Genomic DNA, 25,645 nt, shown 5'->3' with positions numbered 1-25,645 from the left:
AGAATAATAACTAGAACAAGAACATATACCTGTGCTGGTGTTTTTATTAATTCTCTATTGCACTTGCTTCACTTTGGAACAAGTGATTACAGCAAGTAAAATCTGCAATTACCTGTAGCTGTTTAGTTCTTCAGCAGCATGATTGATTTTTTCATCTACTTTAGACAGCTTTTCTTCCTTCTGTAAACGCTCCCTCTCTTCTACTGTCAGCTTCCTTTAAAAAAAATTCAAAACCTATGGTTAATTTTGTTTCAAGTCAACAATTTTGAAAGTAGCCTCAAATCAAACCAAACAAACTAAACCCCAAACTACACTAATGGTCAGCAATTTGTTCTGGTCCTTTTTAAAAATAATTTTCTGGAGAAAAAAAAAATTGTTACTAGCTGTTAAAAAAAAAAAGTCTTTACAGGTCCCTCTTTTTTATGACTTATTGGGCACTACAGGAGAGAAAACGCACACTCCAGGCCACAGATTATGCACAAGGTCATTCAGCAGAACACACAGATGCTACTGGTGCACATAGCCCTGAATGGATAAACTGGTCATTTTCCCATAAACACCATTCTTAGCAGTCAAGCTGTGAAAATCATGCATCTTGTGAACATGATTTAAACTAATTTTCTACTGAGTCTTCATTTCCTACTTTTCTATTTCCCCTGTTTGAACAGAGGGAGTTTTTTAAAAGATGCCTTTTTCATGCTAATAGCCTCTTTTGTGCTGCTATTTCACCACACCAGCTTCTCCCTAGTCCTTTTTGGCTTTTCTAAAATTCTTTGGTAAGCAGTGTACATTTTCTGAGCTTTACTGAGGTATTTTTAAATATCATCCACACAGTCTGCAAACATATTTCCTTTCTTACTGCTCATCATATGTTCTTTTTGATAGGTTCCTTCCCACTCCCTCCCTGCACTTTTTTAAAAATCAAATGTTAATGTAGTGGATTTCTAGGATTTGTTGCATCTACAAAGATGCTAAATATCTACACAAATATATATACTACAGAGCAGATTACTGAAACTAATACTTTCAAAAGGTCCTGCATACTGCTCAGTACAGGATCTAGTCTTGTGCTGATTCTCTTGCTGCCTTCAAGTCTACATCTTCTCTTTGAAGAAATCATTTCTGGCTACTAAAACTGTAATTTTACCATCATGCCCTAAAATGATGCACCCTGCTCCCACCCTGCCCAATACACACACACTTCTGAAGGTTACTACAGGCCCCAGACTAATCAACTTTTATTTCTAGTCCTACACATACTTCTGATATCATCCTGACTGCGAGGCAGAGAGCACAGCCCTCACAATCAGTTTTTATTGGTGAGGAAAGCCTGACTCACAGGGATTCCATGTTGCTTACTGACAAGAGCTTGCCTAGGGTTTAACTCTTAGTTTTACATTTATCATCACTCCTCTGGCATTACTAGCTCTCTTTACTATATAAAATATACCTCACAGTTAAAGTACCTACTGATTTTCTTTCAGCAACTTTGACAGTTTTATTACATCAGGTAATAATTTAATTTAAAAAAAATAATCAAGTTTTCCTATTTTACTAACCTGATTTCATAGATTAAAAATCTGTTACTTCTTTGTTTTTGTACTTGCTTGTGGAAAAGTCCTAAAATAATATACCACTATTTCATGGAAACAATTTCTACAAAATTACTGTGATCACAAATGTACATGAAGGTGTGACAAACTGTCTTCAAAATTCAGAAAATTCTGGGAAACTGTATTCAAACATGCAATAATTTTCAGTCCCCCAAATCAAAGAGTTACATTCAATAAAACAGTAAGCTTTGAATATAAAAAGAGGAAGCAGCACCTGTGTAGTTTCATTTCATTTTCTTGATAAAGCTCAGTCATTACTTTAAGTTTCTGCTGAAGCTTTTGAACTTCACTTTCAAAACGTTCATTTTCAGACTGCAAGGAAGCTTGTTGACTTTGAAGGTTTTCTATGCGTTCTGTCAAATTTAGAGAAATATAATTACATTGGGATAACACCTTTGCAATATTTTAGTGTACAAAAAGTCTGTAAAAACCTTTGATCCTATGTTGATTTAATATTATTTCAATATATTATACAAAATGAGAAACCAGCAACTACACTCTCTACCTGCCACAAAGTGCAGCTCTGTGTGTGATTCAGTCTTTGCTCCAAACTGTATAACTTCTTCGAAAACAATGCAGTTTTGTAATTCACGATATAAATTTTCATTTAAGACTCTTATTATTGTAATTATTTGACTAAAGAAGTAAGATTGGTACCACCACACACTCTTGCAGATTTACTCACACAAGGTCTTCCTGAATAGCCTGAAGAGTTAACTCGGATTTGTCAAAATCCCTTTATCTTTCCAAATTAAATTCAGTCATGTTTCTTTTCCTATTTACTATTCCTGTGCCTCTTCTAAAGAAACGTAACAAAGCTTCAAGTAAGTTGGAGTATCTTTATGGGACAGAGCTACAATCAATTTAGAAAACACACTAGCACAAGGAGTACGTTTAAAGGACTATCAGAAACTGAAAAATACAGTCCTACAGAGCATTTCATCACCCAAATAACAAAGTGCAGTACATTGAAATGTGATGGCCACTCTGCTGGCTATGATTATGAAAGCAATAGCTAATTACAGGTTTTAATTTGAACTAGAGTGGCAGATTTTCATAAGGTTTAATTCAGTATGTCCTACACAACAAAGGAAAAAAACAGAGCAAGATGCTTTTAAGTTTAATTCTCCAAATGCAGTATTTTGTAATTTTAAGAAGTATTGAGCTTGCACCCATTACAAACTAACTACAATTAAGCTACCATTTTAATAGATGGTTTTAAAATTTAGATTACAACTCCACTGTTTCACGTCCAGAAATTACATAAAGGAGGTATTACATATTTATTAAAATCTCTTTGCCCATGTATTTTAAAATTCTATAACTTAATAGCTACAAAATATTCCAACACAGTACAACAAAATTTGGAACTTCAATTGCTTTATCTTTAAAATCACATATTTAAAATAGCTAAGCAACTTAAAGAGGAATTTTAAAAATCAAGTAGTTATTAATGTAAACTTAATTCAGTTTTTACTGGAAGTAATACAGCCGGTAACACCATTTTACAAAGGCAGCATCTTATTAATCTTAAAGGTAAAACAACATTTAATTACCTGTAAGTTCTTCTTTAGCTTTATTTTCATCGGACAGTTTTGAATACATTTGATCTCTTTCTCCTTCCATGGTTTTTAAACAAGCATTTAACTACAATCAAAATTTAAAAAAAAGAGCGTTTTAAGATTACCAGAAACTGTTTGCATGCAAAAATATCTAATTAAACATTAAAAGATGCTGAACTACAATACTGATATTACCATAATAATTGCATATATTCCCTCTAGCTTCCCCCCTTACATTCACAAGTTTCTGAAAATCACATACCTTTGCAGCATAGATCAATTTTTTTACAGTTCGTTTTTGCTCATCATCTGATTGAAGGAATAGAATAACATGTCACATAAAAAGCACAAAAAGGTTTGTGACAGAGCTTACTGCTATTATTTTATGTTTTTTTATACAAAAGCAATCCTGCTATTATTTTATGTTTTTTTATACAAAAGCAATCCCAAAATACCATGACAGGCACAGCATACTTTGGGGATAAAGGAGAAAAAAAAGCAGGTGAGTGGGGAGGAGACATGCCTGTACTGTAGCACCTTTTTTGCCCATCGATCACAACGCAGATTGCTCATGTTAAAACTGTTAAGTTTTACAGGGATGTGCCCTATGGTACAATAAGCACCAGCATAAAAAGAAGCTGCAGCAAGCAACAGGAGGAAGAAGGGCTCTTCCGTGCTGCTGTTTAAGGGGAACCACATCCACACTCATCCAATGCCAGTGCTACCACACTGCCTGCAACAGGTAACACTGTGTAAGGACTAGGAAGCGGAAATTAGGCCCTAAGGACCCACAGTGCTGGGAGGAGCTTGAAGAAGAAATGCCTAAAAAGACCAGAGAATCACTGCTTAATACTCACACAGGCTAAAGTCATTCTGCAAGAGATCGAACACTGAGTCTTTACACTGCTCTGTGCTAGTATGTCACACACTGCTAAACAGTAGGATAGATTGTTATTCCAAACGTGTCTAAGCAACAGTTAACTATCCGACATGAATAACACTGGGTGAGATTTAAATATCTAACTTCCACTTTCAGCTTTTCTGCAAGTTTGTTGGTTCTGTATTTCTAAAACATCTATTAAATATTTAAGTTGGGAAGCTTTACAAATCATACCTAAGTGCTCTCCATTCTCTGTCTCACCCTTTGTATCTGTGTCCCAGTGATTGTCTTCAGTGTCATCATCTTCTCTTATTGCTGAACTCCAGTCTTTCATGTTCAGTATATATTGTGTCAGTGACTAAGAAGAAGCCCACAAAGAACCCACAAACAATAAAACAAATACAAGCAATGAAAATGTAGTTACCATTACAATTGCTTTTCAGGATTTCTGTCCTTTATTTAGTTCCCTTAGTAGATTAAGTGAGCCCCATACACAGGATTCTAGATGTCAGATATTACTTTTTCTATCAAAACATGTATCTGCAGGTCAACAGGCATGTCCTTGTGAAGAATTTTCAAATAGCCAAGCATGCATACTTTTAGCAAGGCTTGTGTATGCAAGGTACACCCAATTCCCATGCTCCAAATTTGAAAAAAACAAACAAACAAACTCTATCAGAATTAAAAGAGCTTTTCCTTATTTGTCATGCTGGCTTCCCAGGCTACCAGACTGCTATACTGTGCTGCTAAGCAACCTTTTTTTGCTTAGCAGAAAAACAAGACATTAGAGAATGGAGACAGCAAACAAAACCCCAAAACTGCTAAATGCATATTAAAACAAGGAGAGGTTGTCGGGCTTTCTTGCAAGTCAATGATTAGCATCAGTCTGAATAATTTGATTCAATGCTAAATGTCATAATTTACCTTGATTTGACTCTCTTTATTTTTCAAAACGTCTTCTACATCTGCTTTAGACAATTCAAACATCTTCGTTTGTTCATTGAGTTCACAAAATCGTTCACCCCATCCTTCAGCTTCTTGTAAAAGCTGAAAAGGGAAATACCAGATTACTGTGATTGTCTACTACAAGCAAGAATCAAGGATGAATACTACTGAGCTTGTTATGTATATTATCTATACATAAGCAGAATTTAAAGTTCTTACCCATCAGGAAGAATTAAGAGAGACAGACTACAAGACAAATCTCAAGAGCTGACAATTAAGACTTCCATATTATTGTTCAGTTGCTTTAGCTGCTATAGCTATCCATTGTAATTAGTTGTTAGGATATTTTTAAACACAGAGTTTATAGAACATAATTAAGAATCTACTCAGTTTAAAAACCTTTAAGTGAAAATAGCAATGAATATAAAATACTGATAATTTGTGTAACAGGTACATACACTAGGGAATGGACAGAGAACGCTCCTACCCCAATATGCACACACACTTCTTAAATGATGCCTTTGTCTTTTCAACTTAGAAGAGGTCAGTGAAGTAAGGGAAAACGGGGAGCTTTTAAGACAGCTATTTAAATTCATGTGCCTTGCAAAACTGTATTATTTGTCCTATTCTTCTCCATATCTCTTAAAATAATTTTTAAATTTTGTTCTAAATAAGCTTCCCTGTTAATGAAAGTCACAGCAACTGTATGTAATTGACTGCGCTTAACTAAAAAGACAGGTCGATCCCAAGGTTACATTTTGCAGACATTCCCCAGTAAAACCTAACTTCACAAAAATACTTCACATCAGTAAAAAGATTAAAACACTTAAGTATCAGCCCATTAAAAATAACCACTGCAACATCTTAACTAATTAAACCATGTCTTTATATCGTGAGAATAAAATTGAACTGATAGAAATTTATATTAAAACATGCACTACAAATAAAATACAAAAAAGATTGTCTTAAGAGTCTGTCAAAAGAATAGTGCTTAAAGCTGCACAACAGGCAATCAATTTAAAGGCAGTGAATGTACAGAAAGGATTAACAAGATTGAGCAACAAGAACATAACAGCCAGTTATACTAAAAATAAAACCAGAAAATGGTAGTTAAACAGGGGAACTTAGGTGCAAATTGACAAGCAAGCCTGAACACTACTTCTCAAAGATAAACTAGAAGGCATAAAACAAAAGGTATGTAACTAGAGTTGGATTAACACACATCGCCCCTTGGCACACAACTGAACTTTCCAAGCAATAAAAGCCACGTATGAATTTGCAGCATCATGCAAAGGACATATTAGCGATTAGAAGATATACACAGACAACTACTTTTATCATTGTCATCCTCAAAGGGAAGCTAAAGTTTAAGAGATTCCTTCTTCATGAAGCCAAAAAGAAAACAAATTTACATGACTTTATGCACCTGTAAAAATTACAATAAAGAGAAACAGCAAGGATTTGCAATAAGTTAAAGCAATATATACTTCTAAAGTTCCTGAAGAAAAAAAAAAAACAAACAACAAAGCACAGGAGTTCATTAACAGTTCCCTTGTTCAACCTAAAAGGCCCAATCCTCTCTCTGACACATCATAAACCTGAAACCGCACATCCGTTATAATGTTTAAGCTATGAGGTGCCAGAAGATTATGACCCATTAGTGCAAAGGGACAGAGGAAGAAAGTACTCAAGTTTCTGTAAACAAATAACACCTTTGTTACCTTTTGAGAACAAGTGATATTCCATCTTAAAAAAAAGTAAGAAAGAAAAATAAAAGAGGGATATGGATATTCTAAGACAGCAAACTAACTCACATGCTTACAACCACCTCAGAAATGAGAACACAAACAAGCAAAGCACATATTTTCTCTTCTTTACTTATCAGGTTCCATCAACTCTTATCAGATTATTTATCTACTCAGAAGCACAACAAATTACAATATACACAAATGTTCTTCAATTACTAAAACCTGCAACAAAGCTCAGTTAACAACAAAATGTAGTAATTAATCCCAGAAGTGTAGTAACTAATCTTTAAAAAACTACCTATAACCCAGGTTGTTTTATCTGGAAGGAATGCAAAAAACATTTTTTTTTCATCTAGGAACATGGCAATTAAACTCTGGGAGTTGTTTTTACTGATTTTTCCCCCTGGTTTTGCTTGATATAAAATGATTGCCTGTGAAACGTAGGGTTTATTGTCAGCACTTAGTATTGTTTTTCTCTAAGTATTACTTCTCAATAAAATGAAAGAAAGAGAAGATTCCTGTCACACACAAAAATAATTGGATTATTTTTGTTTAAACCCAAGAAATCATCAGAAGGGGGGAAAAAAAGAAAATCCCTCTCTATTAAAACTTTGTGTATTGCTTCTCAAAGTTTATTACATAAGAATACTGTCACACTTGAAATGAAGCACTGAGACCAGAACCTTCTTCCTTAAAGAAACAATAAGGATGTAGAGATTAGATGAAAAAGACTCCTGAAAGAAAATAATTCTCAAGCAACTTCATCTCAGAGTGATAACCCCCCGATATACTGGTTTTCCACTCATGGCACCTAATAAATTTTTCTTCTTTTTTTTTTTTTTTTTACAACCAGGTACTCCTCCTAGAATTAGAGAAAAAGCTGAAGCTTTATTGGTACCAGAGTTGTGCAGAACTGAAACATTCCTCCTGCAGAAAATATTCTATTTCCACTAACCTTTCTTTTTCTTGAATCCATAAGTTTGATCTACACAATGTTTTCATTGAGAGGACTAAAACATTCCTCACCTTTTTATAAGACTGGTAAAAAGCAACAGGCCTGAACTCTCACTCCCACCATTACTCCTTCCCCTGCAAGACATCTATCGGATGTCTTACTCCACAGACAACAAGGAGATCACCAATCAGTCAGGAAAATAAGAACATATCCATTAAAAACACAACGAACCACCCCAAACCCCAGAAACATTCCTCAGAACATTAAATACTCAGAGAAAATATCTGTTAGAAGAGACAATTAATAGCTTCACTGTAAAACTACCTATTGCGGAGGACAACTACTGCATATGCTGAACACTTTTAAACAACCAGATTCTTTGGGATCTGGCTACAGCACTCAGGAAAACAAACAGCTAAAATTTGGAAAGTAACAGTCTTTTCTGTTCTTTATCTGTGTTACTTACCTGACTTTCCATTAATACATCTACAGAAATACTACAATAAGCTTTTTACCTGCCTTTTGCATACTCTGCAATTTCTCAATTTCTTTTGTTTTCTGAATCACATAGAAGAATTTTTTCTCTGCCTCTGTAGAGGGTCCTAGCTGTGGATTTGCTCAATTTCTGATTTCCTCCAGGTCTCAGCAATATTCTTATTAGGCTTACATGACCACATGCTCTTTTTCCACTGAACTCTATGCATGTTTCCCCACTGATTATTAAATTTCTTTTAAAACAAGACTATTTTACACAAAGTTATTCCAACATAAAATCATTTTAAAAAACATGTCCTCTTCCTCATTCCATTTACTAGAACACATGAGGCGTGTTAACAAACTTATTGAAGATTAGCTCCTTGGAGAAATCCTATTTATGTAGTACTGTAAGACAATACATATGTCTAAGGATAACTAGGAACAACCTACCTGTTTCTCACTTTCCTGGAGATGGCTGTTTTCATCTACTGCATCTTGAAGAGATGTCTTGAGTCTCTCTGTATTAATCTGATAGACTTTTAGGGTGGACTTGGCCTAAGTGAAATAAAAAAGTGTGTTGCTTAAATGTTATAACTGAAGATAAGGTCATGATGGGTCATGATGGTATTACTGGACTTATTCTTATGTTTTCTAGCTGTCCTGTATATGCATTCTCATATTTTCTCTACAATTTCAACAATTTTTGCTGATTGTACTTTTGCAACACTATATATCGTGTAATAAGAAGACAAAGAAAAGACAAGGTGACTACCCAACAAATGCCAATCCCTATATAAAATTAAAATTTGCTCAATCAAGTCACATAGAAATACTAAGCCTTACAAACTCTTTTGGTTTATACAGCATATTATTTCTGCATCCTTAAAATAAAAAAATAAAACTATATGGAGAATAGAGAATTTACAAAGGTTTGAAAATAGAAACTACAAAGAGTAGACATACCTCATCAATTTGTGACTGGATAGATTTTTCTTCATTCTCTAAAGACTCCACTCTCTCCTGAATTTCAGCCACCTGAAAATTATTAGTTGTCATATAGCTTCTTCCACACATCTGACTGAGAAGGTCTAGGCAATTAACAACATTATTTTAATTTTCAAACTCAGAAAGTTCTACTGCCAAATCAGTAAAAAAAGTTTTTCTTCTTTTGAGTATTTTCCTTTATGAGTGTAATTGGAATGTAATGAGTATGAGGGGAGATAAAATGAAAAATGTGCGTTTTGTTTCAAAACACACAAGGAGATTAGTTTGTCTTCTCTACAGAAAATTTTTTTCTGCGGGTAGTTTTTTTAAATTAATAGTAACAAAACCTGGATTCTCCTTATTCTTACCAAGATATCATTTTCTGATTGTTTAGATTTTTCTTCTTCCAGTTCTTTTTCCAGCTTCTCTATTTCCTGGTTGAGTTCCAAGTTTGACTTGTTCAGTTTTTCATGTATTTCCTAAATTAATTACATTTGAAGACAACAAGTATGTTTTAAATACAACAGCAAAATATGTTTAACAAATTTCACCATATCAAGTACCCTGGAGACTCTTGCATGTTAACAAAACCTGGAAGAATTAGCTCTACAGGATCTGACATGCAGAATGAAATAAATCTGTTTGCTTTTTTGTTACATGAATTTTATAGAGCCTAATTAATAGGTACTTGATTCACTTATTCAGGACTTTTTTACAAATATATTCTCAGTTTGGGGGATATAAATAGTGGTAGTTTTTCTTTACAACTGTGCTCCAGTAGCCTATAAAATATATTTTAATTAAATCAGATGTGAAAAAGATATTTCATGCACTACTCTCAATCCTAGAAACAGGAACAATTCACTTTTAAAAAATTATTTATTGTCCAATATGCCATTTGCTCTATATCGATCACTCACAATGCTATTGTTAAGAAAAACTTAATTTAAATGCCTTGATTTTATGTCATTTTCAGTAACTCAATTAAAACAATTAAATTGGCATTTTTTTGGATTTTGTCTGAAGGAGCTTTGTTGTTTTTATCTGTTTTTTTTTTAATCAGAACTTTTTATTTAATATGGGCAGCATTTTCCTAAAATACTGTCTTAAAACACAGAAGCAATAATTTCCATTTATCTTTTTACCTCAAAAAAAGACGTGTCTGTTGATTCTTTCATAATATTACCATCCTTCAGAGACCATTCTAAATCTTCAAACTGAAAAGGAATTACTTATGTCAGAGTGTACGTAAATAATTGATTAAATAATAGCATTAATTTATGATGCTGTAGTCTGAAACATAGCCACCATCTAAATATTCACAAATGCACCTTGCTGGAAATCAAGAAAGCTTCAGCCCTACTAGATTATCCCAGTGACATAAACCAAACAAATACATTTTGAAGTTGTTTCCAGTGAAACATATTGTATTAAGAGTTAAAGGCAGAACTTGCTAACACCTTAATTGCTCTTAAGGTACCAATAGAAAAAAGCATTTAAAGAATTACTTTAAAAGCTTTAAAACATCTTACTTTTAGAGAAGTTTAATACTTTATTTGATTGGCCATTTCCGTGACACATCTGAAAGCACTAAATGAGAACCATTACCTCTTTTTTGCAAAGGCTGAGTTTTTCAAGAATTTTGCATTTTTCGTCAATTAGTTCAGCAATTTTATTGGCAAGCTGTTTTTCCCTTCCTAAAAAGAGAATGACACTTAAATGTTGCAATATCCTTATAGTTTAAGGAGCAAAAAAAGAAAGAAAGAATGAAGTCATACTTCAAAGAAACAGTATGAAAAATATGCTTACCTACATAAAGTCGACTTCTAACCTGGAAAAAAAAAACAAACAATCTGACAATGTCTGATCAATTACTCTTGCATAGTATCTGAAAACTAATCTTTTAAGCTGTGGTTCCATGATCAGTTTAACCATGGAACTTAAAAAAGCAATATAAATACAGGCTGCTATTAAAAATAGGCAATCGTATCTTCTGCTCTTACCCCCTCCATGTCTGTGTGTTTGCCCTGTCCCTCTCCCCCTGTCATCAGAGACAAGAGGGAAAGAAGGTTAGTTTTCACTTGGATCACTTTAATAGCACACCTCTGTATAGTCATCACATAACCATAACTGCCAACACAGAGTGGTAGTGGACATGCACCATCAAAAGAGTAGGAAAGGGAAGGAAGGGGGAACCTCCATACACCAGCTCAAACTTCCTATGGGGAAACCCCCTCCCCACATTTTAACACAGAATAGTTAGAGCTGCAGTAGGGGTACTACCTCATGGACATCCTGCTTAGATGCAACTCAATAGGAAGTGCCAAGTCAGCAGTTGCCACGTGGGGTTTAGAATCAAAATCTAACAAACTTCAGGACAAAATCTATCACAAACGGCCTGTGCAAGAGATGCGGAACTTGGCTGGACCCACAAAAACATTACAACATCGCATTCCTCTCAAGGCTGGGCCTGGATCATGTGCCTAATGTAACAGATCTTCCCTGTTTCCTCCTCATTTAAAGGCATGGGATAGCTAAGTAGTCCAAGTAACAAAAAAGGGAAAGAAAGTCATAGGTATACTTTTATCCTATCATCCCCAAAGCTAATCCCCATTACATCTAGGTAATCATCAATTGTCCAAAGAGCAGTCAGTGCAGTTGTAAGTACAGATGACTGAAAAAACTATCAATAACTTCTGTAATATCTAATGCCTTAAGTGACATGCAGGTGGAAAACAATACCAGAACTGATGCTTGTATGATTTCAATTGAATCACCTAAAGGGATGCTGCTAGAAAACAGAAGGTATTACCCAAGTTACAATTACATTAACTCACACACAGATCCCCTTACACACAATCTGTTAGCTGATGTTAAAACCCTAAAAACGCAGTTGCTCATATCTGAAAAACTAAACGGCTGTGCAACCCATCTTCAAACATGAGCATCATTACACCTATCACTAGAATCACATTCAGACTATTTGAGAGTATGCAAAAACTGGGGAGAAATTTAAATACTGTGTTACGGATACTGACCCCATCTCCTTAGTAGGAAAAGTATGGTAGGCAGCTGTTATTAGTCAGATTCTTACTTACTCAAAACAGAAGAAAGTCATTACCTCAAAAATATAATCTGATTTGTGCATTAAAAGGTTTCAGTACTGCAATTCTTGAAGTCACCACATTACTGCTCACAAAAAGCATGCAGTAAAATTGGCTCAGTGTTCCAATGTTCCAATAAACAGAATCAAGCTCACTGCCCAAAGAGTTTTAAAATGCCCTTCTTGATAGGAAACCACACAGATTGCTTCCGCTTACAATTACCTTGAAACATCTGAGCTGGTCTGGCTATGGCCAGGGTAGTCACAGAGATATCAATAGACACAGTAAATACACACCCTGAGGAAGACATCTGTATGCTGTGAAAATAATTTAAGGGCTGTCTTTGAAAGCCTGGTGTAGAAATTAAATAGAAAAGGAAAAAAGAAGCCTTACTACATCGAGTTTCCTTGCATTTCCTCTTATGACAACAGTCACTCAGTACATGCCTAAACACCTAATGTCTTGACAAAACAGACCCTTCAATTTCTCTTTGAGAGGGATTCTAAATTCAATTACAACAGCATTATATGTACGAAGCATTATATACCTTGAAAAGGATAACAACTTGAGCGCAAACCATTAATGCACTCTACACGTCTGCACATAACTTGCTTACTCTGCTGTTTTTGTCTGGGATAATTTTTTTCACGGTAGCTGGTATGGGGCTGGGTTTTGGATTTGTGCTGAAAAGAGCTGATAATACATGGATGTTTTAGTTATTGCTGCTCAGTGCTTACACAGAGTCCAGGACTTTTCTGCTTCTCACGGCACCCGTGAGGAGGCTGCAGGTTCACAAGAAGCTGGGAGGGGACACAGCCAGGACAGCTGATCCCAACTGACCAGAGGGATATCCCACACCATATGGCATCATGCTCAGCATACAAAGCTGGGGGAAAGGAGGAAGCGGGGTGGGGTGGGGTGTGTTTGGAGTGATGGAGTTTGTCTCCCCAAGTAACCGTTATGTGTGATGGGGCCCTGCTCTCCTGGGGATGGCTGAACACCTGCCAGCTCATGGGAAGCGGAATGAATTCCTTGTTATGCTTTGTTGCGTGCATGGCTTTTGCTTTCCCTATTAAACTGTCTTTATCTCAAACCATGAGTTTTCTCACTTTTACTCTTCTGACTCTCTCCCTTGTCCCTATGCGGGGGATGGAGTGAGAGAGCAGCTGTGTGGTGCTTAGCTGCCATCTAGGATTAAACAAAAACACTTACTGATTGGTAACTTCTGTACAGGAACAAGAGAATTGTAAACGCTGCAACAACGCCAGCACAAATCACTATTTCCCATGGGAAACCATACAGATCAGGGCCAGGTCTCATATCTTCAGGCAGTGAAGCCACAGCCTGAAAAATAAAGTAAAAAGCTTCAGCTAAAGCGGTTAAGATTTTCAACAGAAATAGACATTACATGTTGACTTAGTTTACTTAAAAGCCTTCTACATCTATTTTTTTTCCAAAAACTCTGAAAAAATGGTTAACAGAAGTATTTGATTTTTAAATTATAAATTTACCAAGTAAATAAAAAAAAAAGAAGAAAAAAGTTCCAACAAGATATGACAACGAATAGATAAAGCTTTGAAAACTTTTCCTTCTGAACCTACCAATTATCATAGAATCACAGAATGGTTTTGGTTGGAAAGGACCTGAAAGATCATATAGTTCCAATCCCCCTGCCATGGGCAGGGACACTTTCCAAAAGACCAAGTTGCTCAAATCCCCATCCAGCCTGGCCTTGAACACTTCCAGGGCTGGGGCATCCACAGCTTCTCTGACAATTTGTTCCAGTGTCTCACCATCTCGTCAGTAAAGAACTTCTTCCTCTTGTCTCATCTAAACCTGTCCTCTTGCAGTTTGAAGCCATTCCCCCTTGCCCTATCACTACAAGCCCTTGTAAAAAGTGCCTCTCCAGCTCTCCTGTAGGACCCTTTTAGGTAGAGAATGTACTACAGCAAATTCTCCTTTGAGCTGTCTACACGTTTCAGTGTTGGAAGAATCAATAATAGTAAGTATTTAATGATTTTCTGGTGGAAAAACCTGTTCAGCCAACCTCATGCTAAAATAACATACTTGAAAATGTCAGTGATTTAACGCATTTTAAACACCTAAATACACTCACATTTTATTTGCAAATGGATCTCACTATTTGCTCAAAGATACAACATCCTCAATGTAGCTCACACTTACTACATGTGAGCCGTGCTTAAAAACATGTCACCGCGCTGTAAATTTCGATTTCTCCCCGGCCTGAGCCCCCCACCGCACAGCCCCCGGCCCCCGCTTCCCCGGGCGGAGGTGGGCCCTGGAGCCACTCCCTCGCTCACCCAGCGCGCCCCTTCCCAGGCCAGCCCGCAGTAGCGCCGGGCGCTGTCCCGCAGCTCCGGCCACATCCCGGCGGTGCCTGTGCCCGCCCCGGGCTCCCCGCGGCCGCCCGCCGCCATCTTCCCGCGGGCGGCGCGCGCCCCTTCCGGCCCGCCGCCTGACAACTGGCCCGTACCACTGCCCGGGAGGGGGGGAAACCGGGAAAGAGCCAACGCTGCCGCGGAAAGCGGGGGGGACGGCGCGGCACAGGTGGGAGCGGTGGGGCCGGGCCCGGCTTCCCTCGCTCGCCCAGCGGCGGCTCGGGGACCTCTCCCGACAGACTCTCCCCTTGGCAGGGGGGCCGCAGCCGGGAAGGACTGGCAGCTCCCTCCACCCCCGTGCACCGGCACCGACGTGGCCCCGCGGGAATCCGCTCCTGTCACTCCCTAAAGTTACGCGCAGGAAAACTTACCTCCCGCGCGGTGCCCGCTGCCTCCATGTGCGCCCGAGCGCGGGCGGGTGTTCCCAGAAACAGAATGCTCGGGAAGGGCCCGACTCCCCCCGGGACACCCGCCGTGCGTGTTCCTGGTGCGGGCGCAGGACTGTCCGTGCCCGGCGGGGCGGGGGCGGCAGGTGGAGCGCGGGGGGAGCAGCCCCGGTGGCGCAGGGTTGGGGCGTCACCTCCTGCCCCGTGTGTGCCAAAAACTGATCGCACCGGGGCGGCTGCTGCGCGAAATGTACAAATGCAGTGCCACATGGCAAAGGATTTTTCTCCATCTTATTCACCGAGACTAAAGACTAACTCTGTTTTTTGTGTTTGTTTGTTTAAACTTTTCTTTTAATGATTTTTTAAATTAACTTGTGCTAACTCAACTTTCACAGTGCAAGGCGAGTGACTTGCCTGTGAAGCTGGTACCACCTAAGGGACTGGGATAGGTAAAAGGTGGAAGTGGCTTTTTTAGCTGTATCAAACAACACAGAAATGAGTTTGGCCGTAGTGGCGAACTGTCAGTGAGCACTACAGTCCAGTCTGGGTCATGATAAAGAAAGCCCTTCAGTCTTCATCATCCTAGACTGCAATTTAACCCTATTCTGTATAAGTACACTGTAAATCAGGAACACATTTATGTGGTTCTTAAACTTCAGTTACCCAATCTAAATAAAGTTAAACCAAAGCACCAAAATTAATCATTTTTCCTAATACTGTTCTTTTGTTTAGAAAAGACAGTGCAACACCATCTACCTTTTCTCTCTGGCAGCATAATTTCTTGTGCATTTACGTCCATTAAGGTCCACCTTCACTCTGCCCTATGTTTTGATATTTAAAACATCCCCATAGCAATAATAACCCCATTTTGTATTTTGCGTATTTGCTTAGAAAAGTATTTTTAATGCAACTACAAACTAGGGGAATGTTTGGGACTCAAGGCTTTGAAAATACTTTTTAAAAACAATGGAAGCATTCAGGTTATTTTAGTCATCCTAACCCAAACTCTAAGTCCAAGCAAATTTAACCAGTACTATCATGGGAATTACAGAGAGCTATTATTTTCATTTTAAAAACCACAAACAAACACACATAAAAATTTAAAAACACCACTGAGGTGTTTCCTGGCTCTTCTGAAAAAAAAAAAAAAAAAACCAAAAAATCCCCTCACACCCTATGTTCATCAGATTATGCACTGCAAATAACAGGCAGATGAGCAGCAGCTGACCTGACATTTTCCTGAGCTATCTTTGTCTCATTTGCCATCAGATAACCACGGAAGCAAAAAACTTCAGAGGGTTTATTTAAAAGGATTTTTTCTTTTTTCCTTTTTTTTTTTTAGGAGCTTCCTTGCTGAACATAATCTGTAACTGGCTTAATTTTGCACTAATGTCAATGCTATATCACAGAAAGAATTCTTACCTTTTTGATAACACTCATCACTGCTAACAATACGGATTTCATTGACTCCCTGATCTCCAGAGCATTCAAGCAGAGTAGTACTTGATATATCCAGCCTCCTTCTAATTTGATCATAAGGAAATAAAAAAAAGGAGATTCTACGTTACAATTGTCAGCTTCATGTAATTCCAACGTTTTTTTAGTGGTTTGGGTTTTTTTTAATGTTGCAAATTAATTGTCCTTAAAATTAAGAAACTCAACACTTACCATTACTTGGAACATAGTTCTGGATGGCATCTGAGAAAGTCTTTTTGACATCAAATATGGAGTCAGCTACTGAACTGTCCATTTGTATTTCAGAATTTACTGAGGCAATGGCTGTTCCTTTTGAATCTTGGTCACTGTTGAGTTCCCTGTCTACAGCTACATTCATTTCATGTTTCTTCTCTGGTGTTTCTTCTAGTAGCTTTCTTCTGCCTACTCCTACAAATAAATGTAGAGGGAAATCATGGTTATTTTCCAAGGATTCAACTTACACACACGTACTCTGATAAGATATTGACCTCTACAGAGATTTTAATTTTTTTTATTTTTCTCAGTTTAAAGCCAAACATTAGAATACCACATTAGAGTAAATATGTTAAGATTTATGATTAAGAAATTATTTAAGAAATTCTATTCAAATAATGATCTCAGAATTTGGAGGACAGAGCTTTAAGCAAAACTTGTGTTGTAGTAAAGGAGTTAAAAATCAGTGTTCAGGATTTGATACAGAGCATATAGATTCCCTGGTCAGGATTAGTAAATCTCTTTCTTATATCCAAATACAAGAGCTTTAGAAGGAGAACAACTAAAAATGCCATGTAGGATTAAAGATTAACAAATTCCCACAAGATAACAAGCTTCACTGCAAAATACAAGGAACCACAAGCATATTCATGCAGAAGTATGACTGAAGACAACTGGCTGCCTTAGTTTTAGTGACTTGGAGTAAATTGTCTGAAGTCAATAAAATAGTGCTTTCAAAAAAACGCACACCTTGCTTACCCACGAAGAAAAAAATAAAATTATGGATTGTTTAATTTAATTCTATGCTTCAAGATAGTGGGCCAAAGATATGCATCACAAGTAGTCCAGTAGTCAAAATTGAAGACAAGTAATTGGCTCTTAAAGTGATACAATTATATTAACTCAACCTGTATTACCATATCCTCAAAATATCATAAATCAGACATTAACTAGTATGAGTTAGGCTCACTATCTCTTAATTTTAAATCACCAGAAGGAGACAGCATTGTATCTGTTGTACTTTTTTCTGACAACTAAGGATATTTTGTTCTTGCTAAATCACTGGTAGTGAAACATTAGCCTAGTAACTTTAGCTGCATTTTGGGCAGCACACTTAATTGTATAGCAGACAAAAGCTCTGCCAGCTCTAGAAGAACATTCCTTTTTTCCATATATTTTTCCCTGCCCAGTGTCAAAATTGTGCCCCTTTTGTGCAGAGACAATGACCTGTTCCCTCTGCATAGTATTATCTTTAGTTGAGTAAGCTGTGATTTCATGATGAATCTTTTCAAATTGCTGCTGCAGCTGCAGCAGTTTGCTTCCCTCACAGAGGGAACACTTTGTTTTAACTTTAAATAAAATTGTTGGAATGTTATTAATGTGTTTGGTAAATCTGTTCATCATACAATATTTGCGTGGTTTTCCTTTTTTTTGGGACATGAACTCTGTTCACCCTACTTCGATTTTGTCAATTTCTTTGTTTTCCACTATTTTTTACAAAATGCCAAGCTGTCCTTCCCCAAATTTTTCTTTCATGATTTCTAAATTGATTTCAGCATTTTCTGCACCTTCTCCACATTTATGAGTATCTTTTCTTGTTCAAATTCCTTTGCTCCTACCTCCATGTCATCATTCTGTGCAGTATTAAGTATACTAGTTACAGTAGTCCTAGTGTCACTTCTATTTTCATTTGGCTTTTTGACAAAACATGTATACTTAGACTTTTCCTGATGGGCTTAATTGTTAGTTTTACTAAATATATTTGCAAAGAACCCTGGTGGTCTGGTAAAAATACTGCTGGAACTCTTTCTGCTAGAATATAATTGCTATTATTTATATTTCTGGACTTTTACTCTCTGATTTTCAGATTCTTTCTTTTTTTTCTTCTTCTAACTAGTTTTAGTAGCAGCAATCTTTTTTTTCTCTCCCAGTATTATCCATCTTTTTGGTTACAACAGTATCTTGTTTTTCAACATATACTCTATCAGCCAGGTTTACGAGCAATCCCAGGTTGTCAAGATTTAATTATTATTTTTTTAATAGCAGTCTGGCTTTCTAGTTTGAGGGTTTTAGGAGACATTAGGTGTCTATTTCTTTTTCTTTAAAAATGTCTTCTATTTTAGAGGGCTTCTAGGGTAAAACTTCACATTCGATCAGACTAATATCACATGACATTTTCCTTTTATTTTTGGTAAATTGTCTTTGTAAATACATATTTGGACTTGGATTCAGCTGAATACTTTGGTATTACTTTGGTTTTTGAAGTAGTGTTTGATGATGCCTTCCAAAACTCAGATTTATTTTCTATGCTTTTGTATCTTGCACTGCCATAATAGCTTGAATTGATGGGCCTAAATCTAAAGGTACAGAATAATATTTTCCTTTACTGTATCACAGGTAATGTTTATATTTCTTCCTAAGATCGGGATTAAGACTGTCCATTCTCTGGTACCTGAAGCTGATATTAGGAATATGAATCTTCCCATGTTACTTCTGCTTCACCTTTCTGATGATGTTGCATGTTTATAGGAATTTGTTCAGTTTGTTGCTTTTCTCTGACAAGCTATCAGTAAGAGCATCAAGAGCTGTTGAATATTCTACTAGGTTGGTAGATTTTGTTGTAGTTTTTTTCCTCCACTGCCCTGTTTGTCACTGCCAGCTGAAGAGAAAGATCAATCTCTTTCGAGGTATCTGCATTACCGTTACCCGATTCTTTATGTTTAACCTTCTGTTTTGAAATGCCTTCAGTTTTTTTTCCCTGTGGTATTTTATCAAGGCTTTACCGAGGCCTTTTTTTTGTTATGGAAGCTTAGTTCTTCTCTGCAAGCAGTTTTTACCTTCCATTCTGAAACTCCACATGTCTTCCAAATGGCCAGTTTCTTCAGAAGTCTTGGTACCTGTTAAACCAAAGCTACTAGGTGAGCGTTGAGGAGAGAAAGGTTGGTCTGGAGTCAGTTCTTGGGACTCCCCAGGTTTCTGATTATGTTCATCATTAAAAATATCCTGACTGAAATCTTTGATGTTGTTTTCATAAAAACTCAGTGGGTCGTTTTTATTCTCTGGTTTGTGAATTTTCTCTTTTACATCATTATCCATTTTCAAATGGCTTTTGGATGCTGAATTTTGTTCTGCATTACAACCTTTGACTGGTTTATCTTTCTCAGGTGTTTCCAGACTAAGAGTTGGTTCACTGTCACATGGGGTCTTCTTGATACCCGGATGATTATTTGTGGTTCCTGGTAGTTCCCCATAACTCTGCACTTGCTCTTCTTTGGCTGTTGAACTCTGAAAATTCAGTATGTCTGCAAAATGTCTAAAAGAGAAGAAATGGCTCTCTTCTTCAGATATGTCGGGCTTTTCTTCTGTTTGTTTTATGTCTGAGGGATCACAACTTGGAGGTAGGCTAGGAGAAGAAGAAATCTGATCTAATGCAATTGATTCATGTCCCTGTTGATTATCATGTGTGTCTGTATTATAATCAATAAAACTATTATAGATATTTGTATACCAACCTGACTGGCCACATCTGCTTTCTGACTCCTGATTTCTCTTTTCAGCTTCAGTGTTTTTCAACAGTTGGATTTCTGATACCAAGTCTTCTTCTGAACTGTAAGGTTCAATTTGCTTCTCTTTGTCACATGTCAGTATATCAAAAGATGATTCTGTGCTATTTGAGGTGGTTTTGGTGTCATTAAGAGTATGTACACTTGCTGGTATCTCCTCAGGATTTGGCCTGTGTGAATCTATTATTTCTTGTGCATAATTCTCTTCATCCTCCTCTGTCACTGCTTTAGCTGTCTCCTTTGATTCTTTGCCCATGTGTGATTCTTTCTGGTCTAAAATCTGCTCTTCCTCATTCTTATTTGCTCCATCCTTTGTTTCTCCACTTTTCTGGTCCTCTGTAGCAATTGTATCTTTCTCAGCATGGCCAAAATTAAGAACATTGCTTAAACCCAAATTAAACCAGTTTGATTTGGGTTCTTGGCTTTCACTGTTTTCTTCTTCTGACAGTAACTCTGTGTCCAGTGTTTCCTGTTCAGTATCGGAATGCTCAGGCACACCAGAAACATCATGGATTTGTGGATCATTTTTTTCTGATGCCAAATCTACATCTCCATTCTCTTCACCAAAAAACAGAAAGTTTGTCAGTCCACCTTGAAACCAACCAGGTGCTGGGGGTTCTTGTTCCTCCTTGTCATTTGGCTCCTGTAAGTCATTTTCATCTGTTACCGTTATTTTTCTCCCTTGGTATTTATTTTCTTCTAAAGATTCAGTAACAACTTTTAAGGACTCTTCATCATTTTTACTTTCTGTGGTGAACCATCCTGAAATCCAGGTAGACTGAGTTTGAATGGGTTCTAGTGGGAGGCTATTTTGCATTTGAGGCTCTTTAGTATCATCTTTTCTAACCAACTTTTTGTTTGCAGACTCCTGAGCATGAGTTTCCTCAGAATCATTTTCAGAAAATGATTCAATTCTTTTTTCATTTTGTATGGAGTCTTTTGCATAATTTAAGGCTTCATTTTCATGCAGCTTTGGTTCTGCATCAGACAATGAATATTCACTTTCTTTGTTGTGATCATATAATGTGCTGTCTTCATTTTCAAAAACATACTTATCTTCATGAAGACAGAGGAAATCAGTTTCCTAAAAAAGTAATATTAACTTTTAAAATGGTTTAATGTGTAATTTTCTATAGCACTGTGTAGCACAGCAATATATATTCTCATTCTTTCTGTATAGTTATAAATTTACACAAAGAACTATAATTAATTATATTATTCCTAAGGGTTCGATATAATGAATTATATAAATATTTTAGAGGACAATAAACATGCAAATGGAGCAAGAGTAAAAAACAAATATTTTGAATTATCTGGAATAAAATATGCATCAACACTTGAATTTCTTACCGAATATTAGATTTTCAGTTGCTGTAAACTACATTGGAAAATCTGGTGATGTTGGTTTACCTTAGTGAGCACTTCAACTTCTTCTCCAATAAAAACTTCCTCAACCTTCACAGCATCTCTTGGGAAGTATCCAAAATCCTTTCCTTTCTGCAAAAAATATAAAAGGAATGAGAGCATTTAAACGTCAGTGATAAATATGTTAGATGTTTGCATATGTCCTAGAAAAGCATGGATGAACAATAAGTTTATAGAACTGCCCCCATCCCCTTTGTTCTGTTTCGTCGGAAGATTATTTTTCCTTCACAGAAATGTTCCATTTGCCATTTCGGAAAGCAAGAGGAAGTGTATTGCTCCATACTGTTATTTTCTGTGTTATTTTTATGAATGTGTGTTTGTGCAGAACCCAGGCAGTAGCCTTAAAAGTGTTTCAGCTGAAGACAGTGTTGTGTGCACAGGTGGTCACAATCAGCTCCTACTAAAATTGCCTCCCGTTGTCTCAAGCGGGAGAAAAGTCATGACTTAATAACTAATGGCCCGTAATAAGTTACAAGAAAAGTAGGATATGATATTCAAGTAGAAGCAGCAGAAGAGAAAATGGCCATGAAGATGGCAACACTGCAGAAAATAAGTTAATGATAATGTCCAAAAGAATCAAGTAAGAGTCCTTCTGGCCAAGAAACCAACTGCTAGCTTTACATCAAATCATTGCAGATAGTCTTTAATGGAGGAATACATCTTGGAAGGCAGAGAATAGTGAGGTACCTGCAAAGATACTACCAAATGAAAAAAAGGAAGACAGAATTTCACTGTTAAACAATAAATGTGAAAGATCATTTACGATAAAAAAAGTTTACCAATATGTTCTAGTTTTGAAGTACTTACACAGTTTTACTAGCAGTAAAACTTGATTTGGATCAATGCATCTATTCCTTCTCAAGTGGCTTTTCTAACTGTGTTGTCCATTGTTCCAAATCATTAAATATGCATGATAACTTCTCTGGGAACTTTCCTTAAGCACTGAACTGTGAAGTCAGGTCCCAACACTGGATGTCTTACCTACTTGTAGGTAGGAACCTGACCTGATAGACCTGAGTGGTTTTAAGGGAACCAGATGAAATCATTACAGCCAAATGATAACATGAAGGAGTCAGAAAACTTGTATTCTGGTCTTGACTTTGTTTCTTCATGAGTGATCTTTGCCAAGATTTGATTTTCCCTTTCTATATAAAGATAGCAACAATTACCCATCTCCCAAATCCTGTATTGATCCAGGACTGGTTAATGTTACAAAAGAAGTGGAAGATCCTTAGAAGCAAGCAGTTTGCAGTTGTTATGCTATTATTACAGTATCTAAAATATTTACAGGGAAAGTCTTTTGGATTGAAGTACTTACACTGCCAGTCCACAGGTTTTCATTTTCCCTGGAAAGTTTGGAGTATACCATTATTTCTTCTCCTGTTTTGAAGTTAAGATATCGGCAATCAGGCCCTAAATAGTCTGTAGTGGCTTGAACTCGGCTCATTGCCTCTAGAATAATATATAGAAAAAAAGAAACCTGAAGTCAGGTTACTGGAGAAGTCTGATGTATATATAATACTGATGTATTAACAAATATTTTAATGTATGTGCTTTGTTATTATACTAATCCATTTATATCATCAAGTGGAAAGCAACTCATGGGAAAAGCAGCCCTCTTCTGTTTTCTTTCCTATTTACTACAGACATCAAGTGGAAAAGCTCTTGTCCTATGTGGACATTTTCCAATGTTTGCTCAGCCAAAGTTTCAATGCTTAAATGTGTATGCAGAATTAGCAAATTTAACTACTAAAGACAGATCTAAACTGCTAAAAAATATTTCTCAGACATATTTATAATTTTATATTTTAGAAATTCTAAGTTAAATCTAGTATTACTTCAGGGATTTTGTCCTCTATTTTGCATACATTTATCTTACAAAGGAAATAAATAAATTTAAGCAACTTAAACCTTAAACACATTGTTAACACCAAAGTTTTCAATTCAGTTTGAATTACTTTAAATTTTCTTTGTCTCCACCCCTGTCTCCCCACAGAAAGCACTACTGATGTGCTCTGGTCAGTTTGGAGCCCATTCCACATGCTGTTCCACAAAGATAGACTTCTCTGAACATCCAGAACCCATTGAAGTTGGTATGGCTCCACAAGAAAACAAAAATCCATCATCAGAGGAAATCTAAGGTATCTTCCACTTCAGGAAAAGCTATCTACATCGAAAATGCAAAACTTAAGGCTGCCAAACCAATAGAAACAGCTTAGAAACAGCTTCATATAACTGTGATAGGTTTCACAATGGTAATCAATGGATAATAAATGGGGCATTATTTGTTGCTGCCCACTTGTGATTCAGTGGCTCTGCCTCCCACAGAGCTATTTACTTCTCAGGAACTACATAACTATTTACAGCACTTACTTCATGGTAAAGAAGAAAAAATAAGTAAAGAGGATATATTAACAGCATGTTTTTAAAGAAGGATTACAAAAAAAATCCCAAACCAAACAGCTTGCTTACAGTAGAAAAAAAAAGGGTTTTGCAGAATAGGCTATGAATGTACTATAAATGCATGTTAGAGTTTTCTTTCTCAGTTTAAAGCCTACCATTTGTATTTTATTTATATTTTATTTATTTGGGTTTTTAAAGAAAATTATTTTGTACCTGTAAAAAATGAGTTAAAATACTTTAAAGTTGTTTTATGCTGCCCATTTTGGGAAACCTGAGAAAAACTAGCTGTTCAAAAGTATTTTTACTGAACTTTCATCTGTATATCCTTACACAACAATCCAGCAAGTATTTTTTTCTCTTTTTGTTTTAAAAGTTTAAGCCTATTGCTCGTAAACTTAGTATATTAACAACAAACATTTGCTATGGCTACTTATTTTCAGTCTGTTTCATTGCTAATTTTGAAATTATGGTTTGTAATAGCTGCATATACACCACAGACTCCTTTTGAAAAAAAAACAAATTTTTACTTACTCTCACATTCTGGATCACCACACTTCTTCCATTCTGAAAGTACCTTTGTACTCTGCACACTTGCTGAAAATGAAATTACTAACAACAGAATTCTCTGATCCAAGATCATTGACATTTTAGATTAAATTCAGAATGCACTGAAATTGTGGAAACTGCATAGATGTACCGTTAGCAAGAATATTCTACGTTATTTTTCTTAGCCTAACAAAACATTGCAAGTAAACTTACAATCCTATTTTCCTTCTCTCATCTGCTTAAACCCTAAGTACACTATGCTAACCTGCTAACAATCTGCAGAGTCAGACGTCCTGATTATACACATGCATTAATAATTAACTATGTTCTGATAGCTAGGCTGACGCTTTGAATACAAAGAAACTAGTTCTGGTCACATCAATATTTAGCCTCTGTCAGATAGATTCTTCTGTTCTGAGTTTGTAGAAGATTGTGCTTGGGGAAATTCAACAGGAGTTGTATATTAGGATTATTTCTGGATTATGAATGCATTTTTAAAGTACATCTTCCATCTGATTTTAAGATGGTGTGGGATGATGACCAAGCAGCCAGGCAAGGGCTGAGACAGCCTACTATCTACAGCCTACACCACAAACCTTCTACATTATCTTTGTGGATGGAACTCTACATAGCTGATGTCAAGAAAGGATGAGTTGGCCAAAGGAGGAGGTCCTGTGGGGGTAGGATGGTCCTGTTTTGGCTCTGAAGAACTGAACAGAACAAAGTTATATGACCAGAGCTTTGAAGGACACCATGGCCAAAACAAGTAACTTTTGCCTGATTAAGGGTTATTTAGATATTAAAATGCATATCCTGCATATACCAATAAGATTAATGAAGTACATGCTACCATATATATGACTATATTACTCAACTCTCCACCTAGATTATGCTACATGTAAAGATGAAGGAGGAGAATAAGACTGGGCTGTATATCAGGAGGGTAGAATTTTCATGTAGTTAGGA

General features: G+C 36.5%; 1 protein-coding gene across 7 annotated transcripts in view; it reads right to left on the bottom strand.

Moving 5' to 3' along the window:
• Nucleotides 1-24,953, bottom strand: part of MIA2 (MIA SH3 domain ER export factor 2) — a 37,110-nt gene extending 12,157 nt beyond the window's left edge. For 2 of the 7 annotated variants that reach the window (XM_027671243.1, XM_027671258.1), the window contains exons 1-19: nt 24,665-24,953; nt 23,049-23,182; nt 21,716-21,802; nt 19,580-21,389; nt 16,722-16,937; nt 16,476-16,576; nt 13,481-13,612; nt 10,974-10,995; nt 10,773-10,861; nt 10,310-10,381; nt 9,533-9,643; nt 9,144-9,215; nt 8,631-8,735; nt 4,980-5,102; nt 4,290-4,413; nt 3,438-3,484; nt 3,170-3,260; nt 1,828-1,966; nt 113-214 (exon numbers count right to left, since the gene is read on the bottom strand). In XM_027671243.1, coding sequence (XP_027527044.1) covers nt 113-214; nt 1,828-1,966; nt 3,170-3,260; nt 3,438-3,484; nt 4,290-4,413; nt 4,980-5,102; nt 8,631-8,735; nt 9,144-9,215; nt 9,533-9,643; nt 10,310-10,381; nt 10,773-10,861; nt 10,974-10,995; nt 13,481-13,612; nt 16,476-16,576; nt 16,722-16,937; nt 19,580-21,389; nt 21,716-21,802; nt 23,049-23,182; nt 24,665-24,779 — 3,692 coding nt within the window. In that variant the 5' untranslated portion in view covers nt 24,780-24,953. Of the gene's footprint in view, nt 1-112; nt 215-1,827; nt 1,967-3,169; nt 3,261-3,437; nt 3,485-4,289; nt 4,414-4,979; nt 5,103-8,630; nt 8,736-9,143; nt 9,216-9,532; nt 9,644-10,309; nt 10,382-10,772; nt 10,862-10,973; nt 10,996-13,480; nt 13,613-14,589; nt 14,685-15,038; nt 15,164-16,475; nt 16,577-16,721; nt 16,938-19,579; nt 21,390-21,715; nt 21,803-23,048; nt 23,183-24,664 lie in introns of those variants that run through there. The other 5 variants (XM_027671265.1, XM_027671251.1, XM_027671273.1 and 2 more) reach the window with 5 other exon arrangements.
• Nucleotides 24,954-25,645: the final 692 nt, after the last annotated feature.

This window comes from Neopelma chrysocephalum, unplaced genomic scaffold, assembly GCF_003984885.1.
Source record: "Neopelma chrysocephalum unplaced genomic scaffold, ASM398488v2 Primary Assembly neopelma1_24, whole genome shotgun sequence".
Taxonomy (NCBI): Eukaryota; Metazoa; Chordata; class Aves; order Passeriformes; family Pipridae; genus Neopelma; species Neopelma chrysocephalum.
Note: the sequence above shows the minus strand (reverse complement) of the source record. Positions and strands in the feature narration are given on the sequence as shown.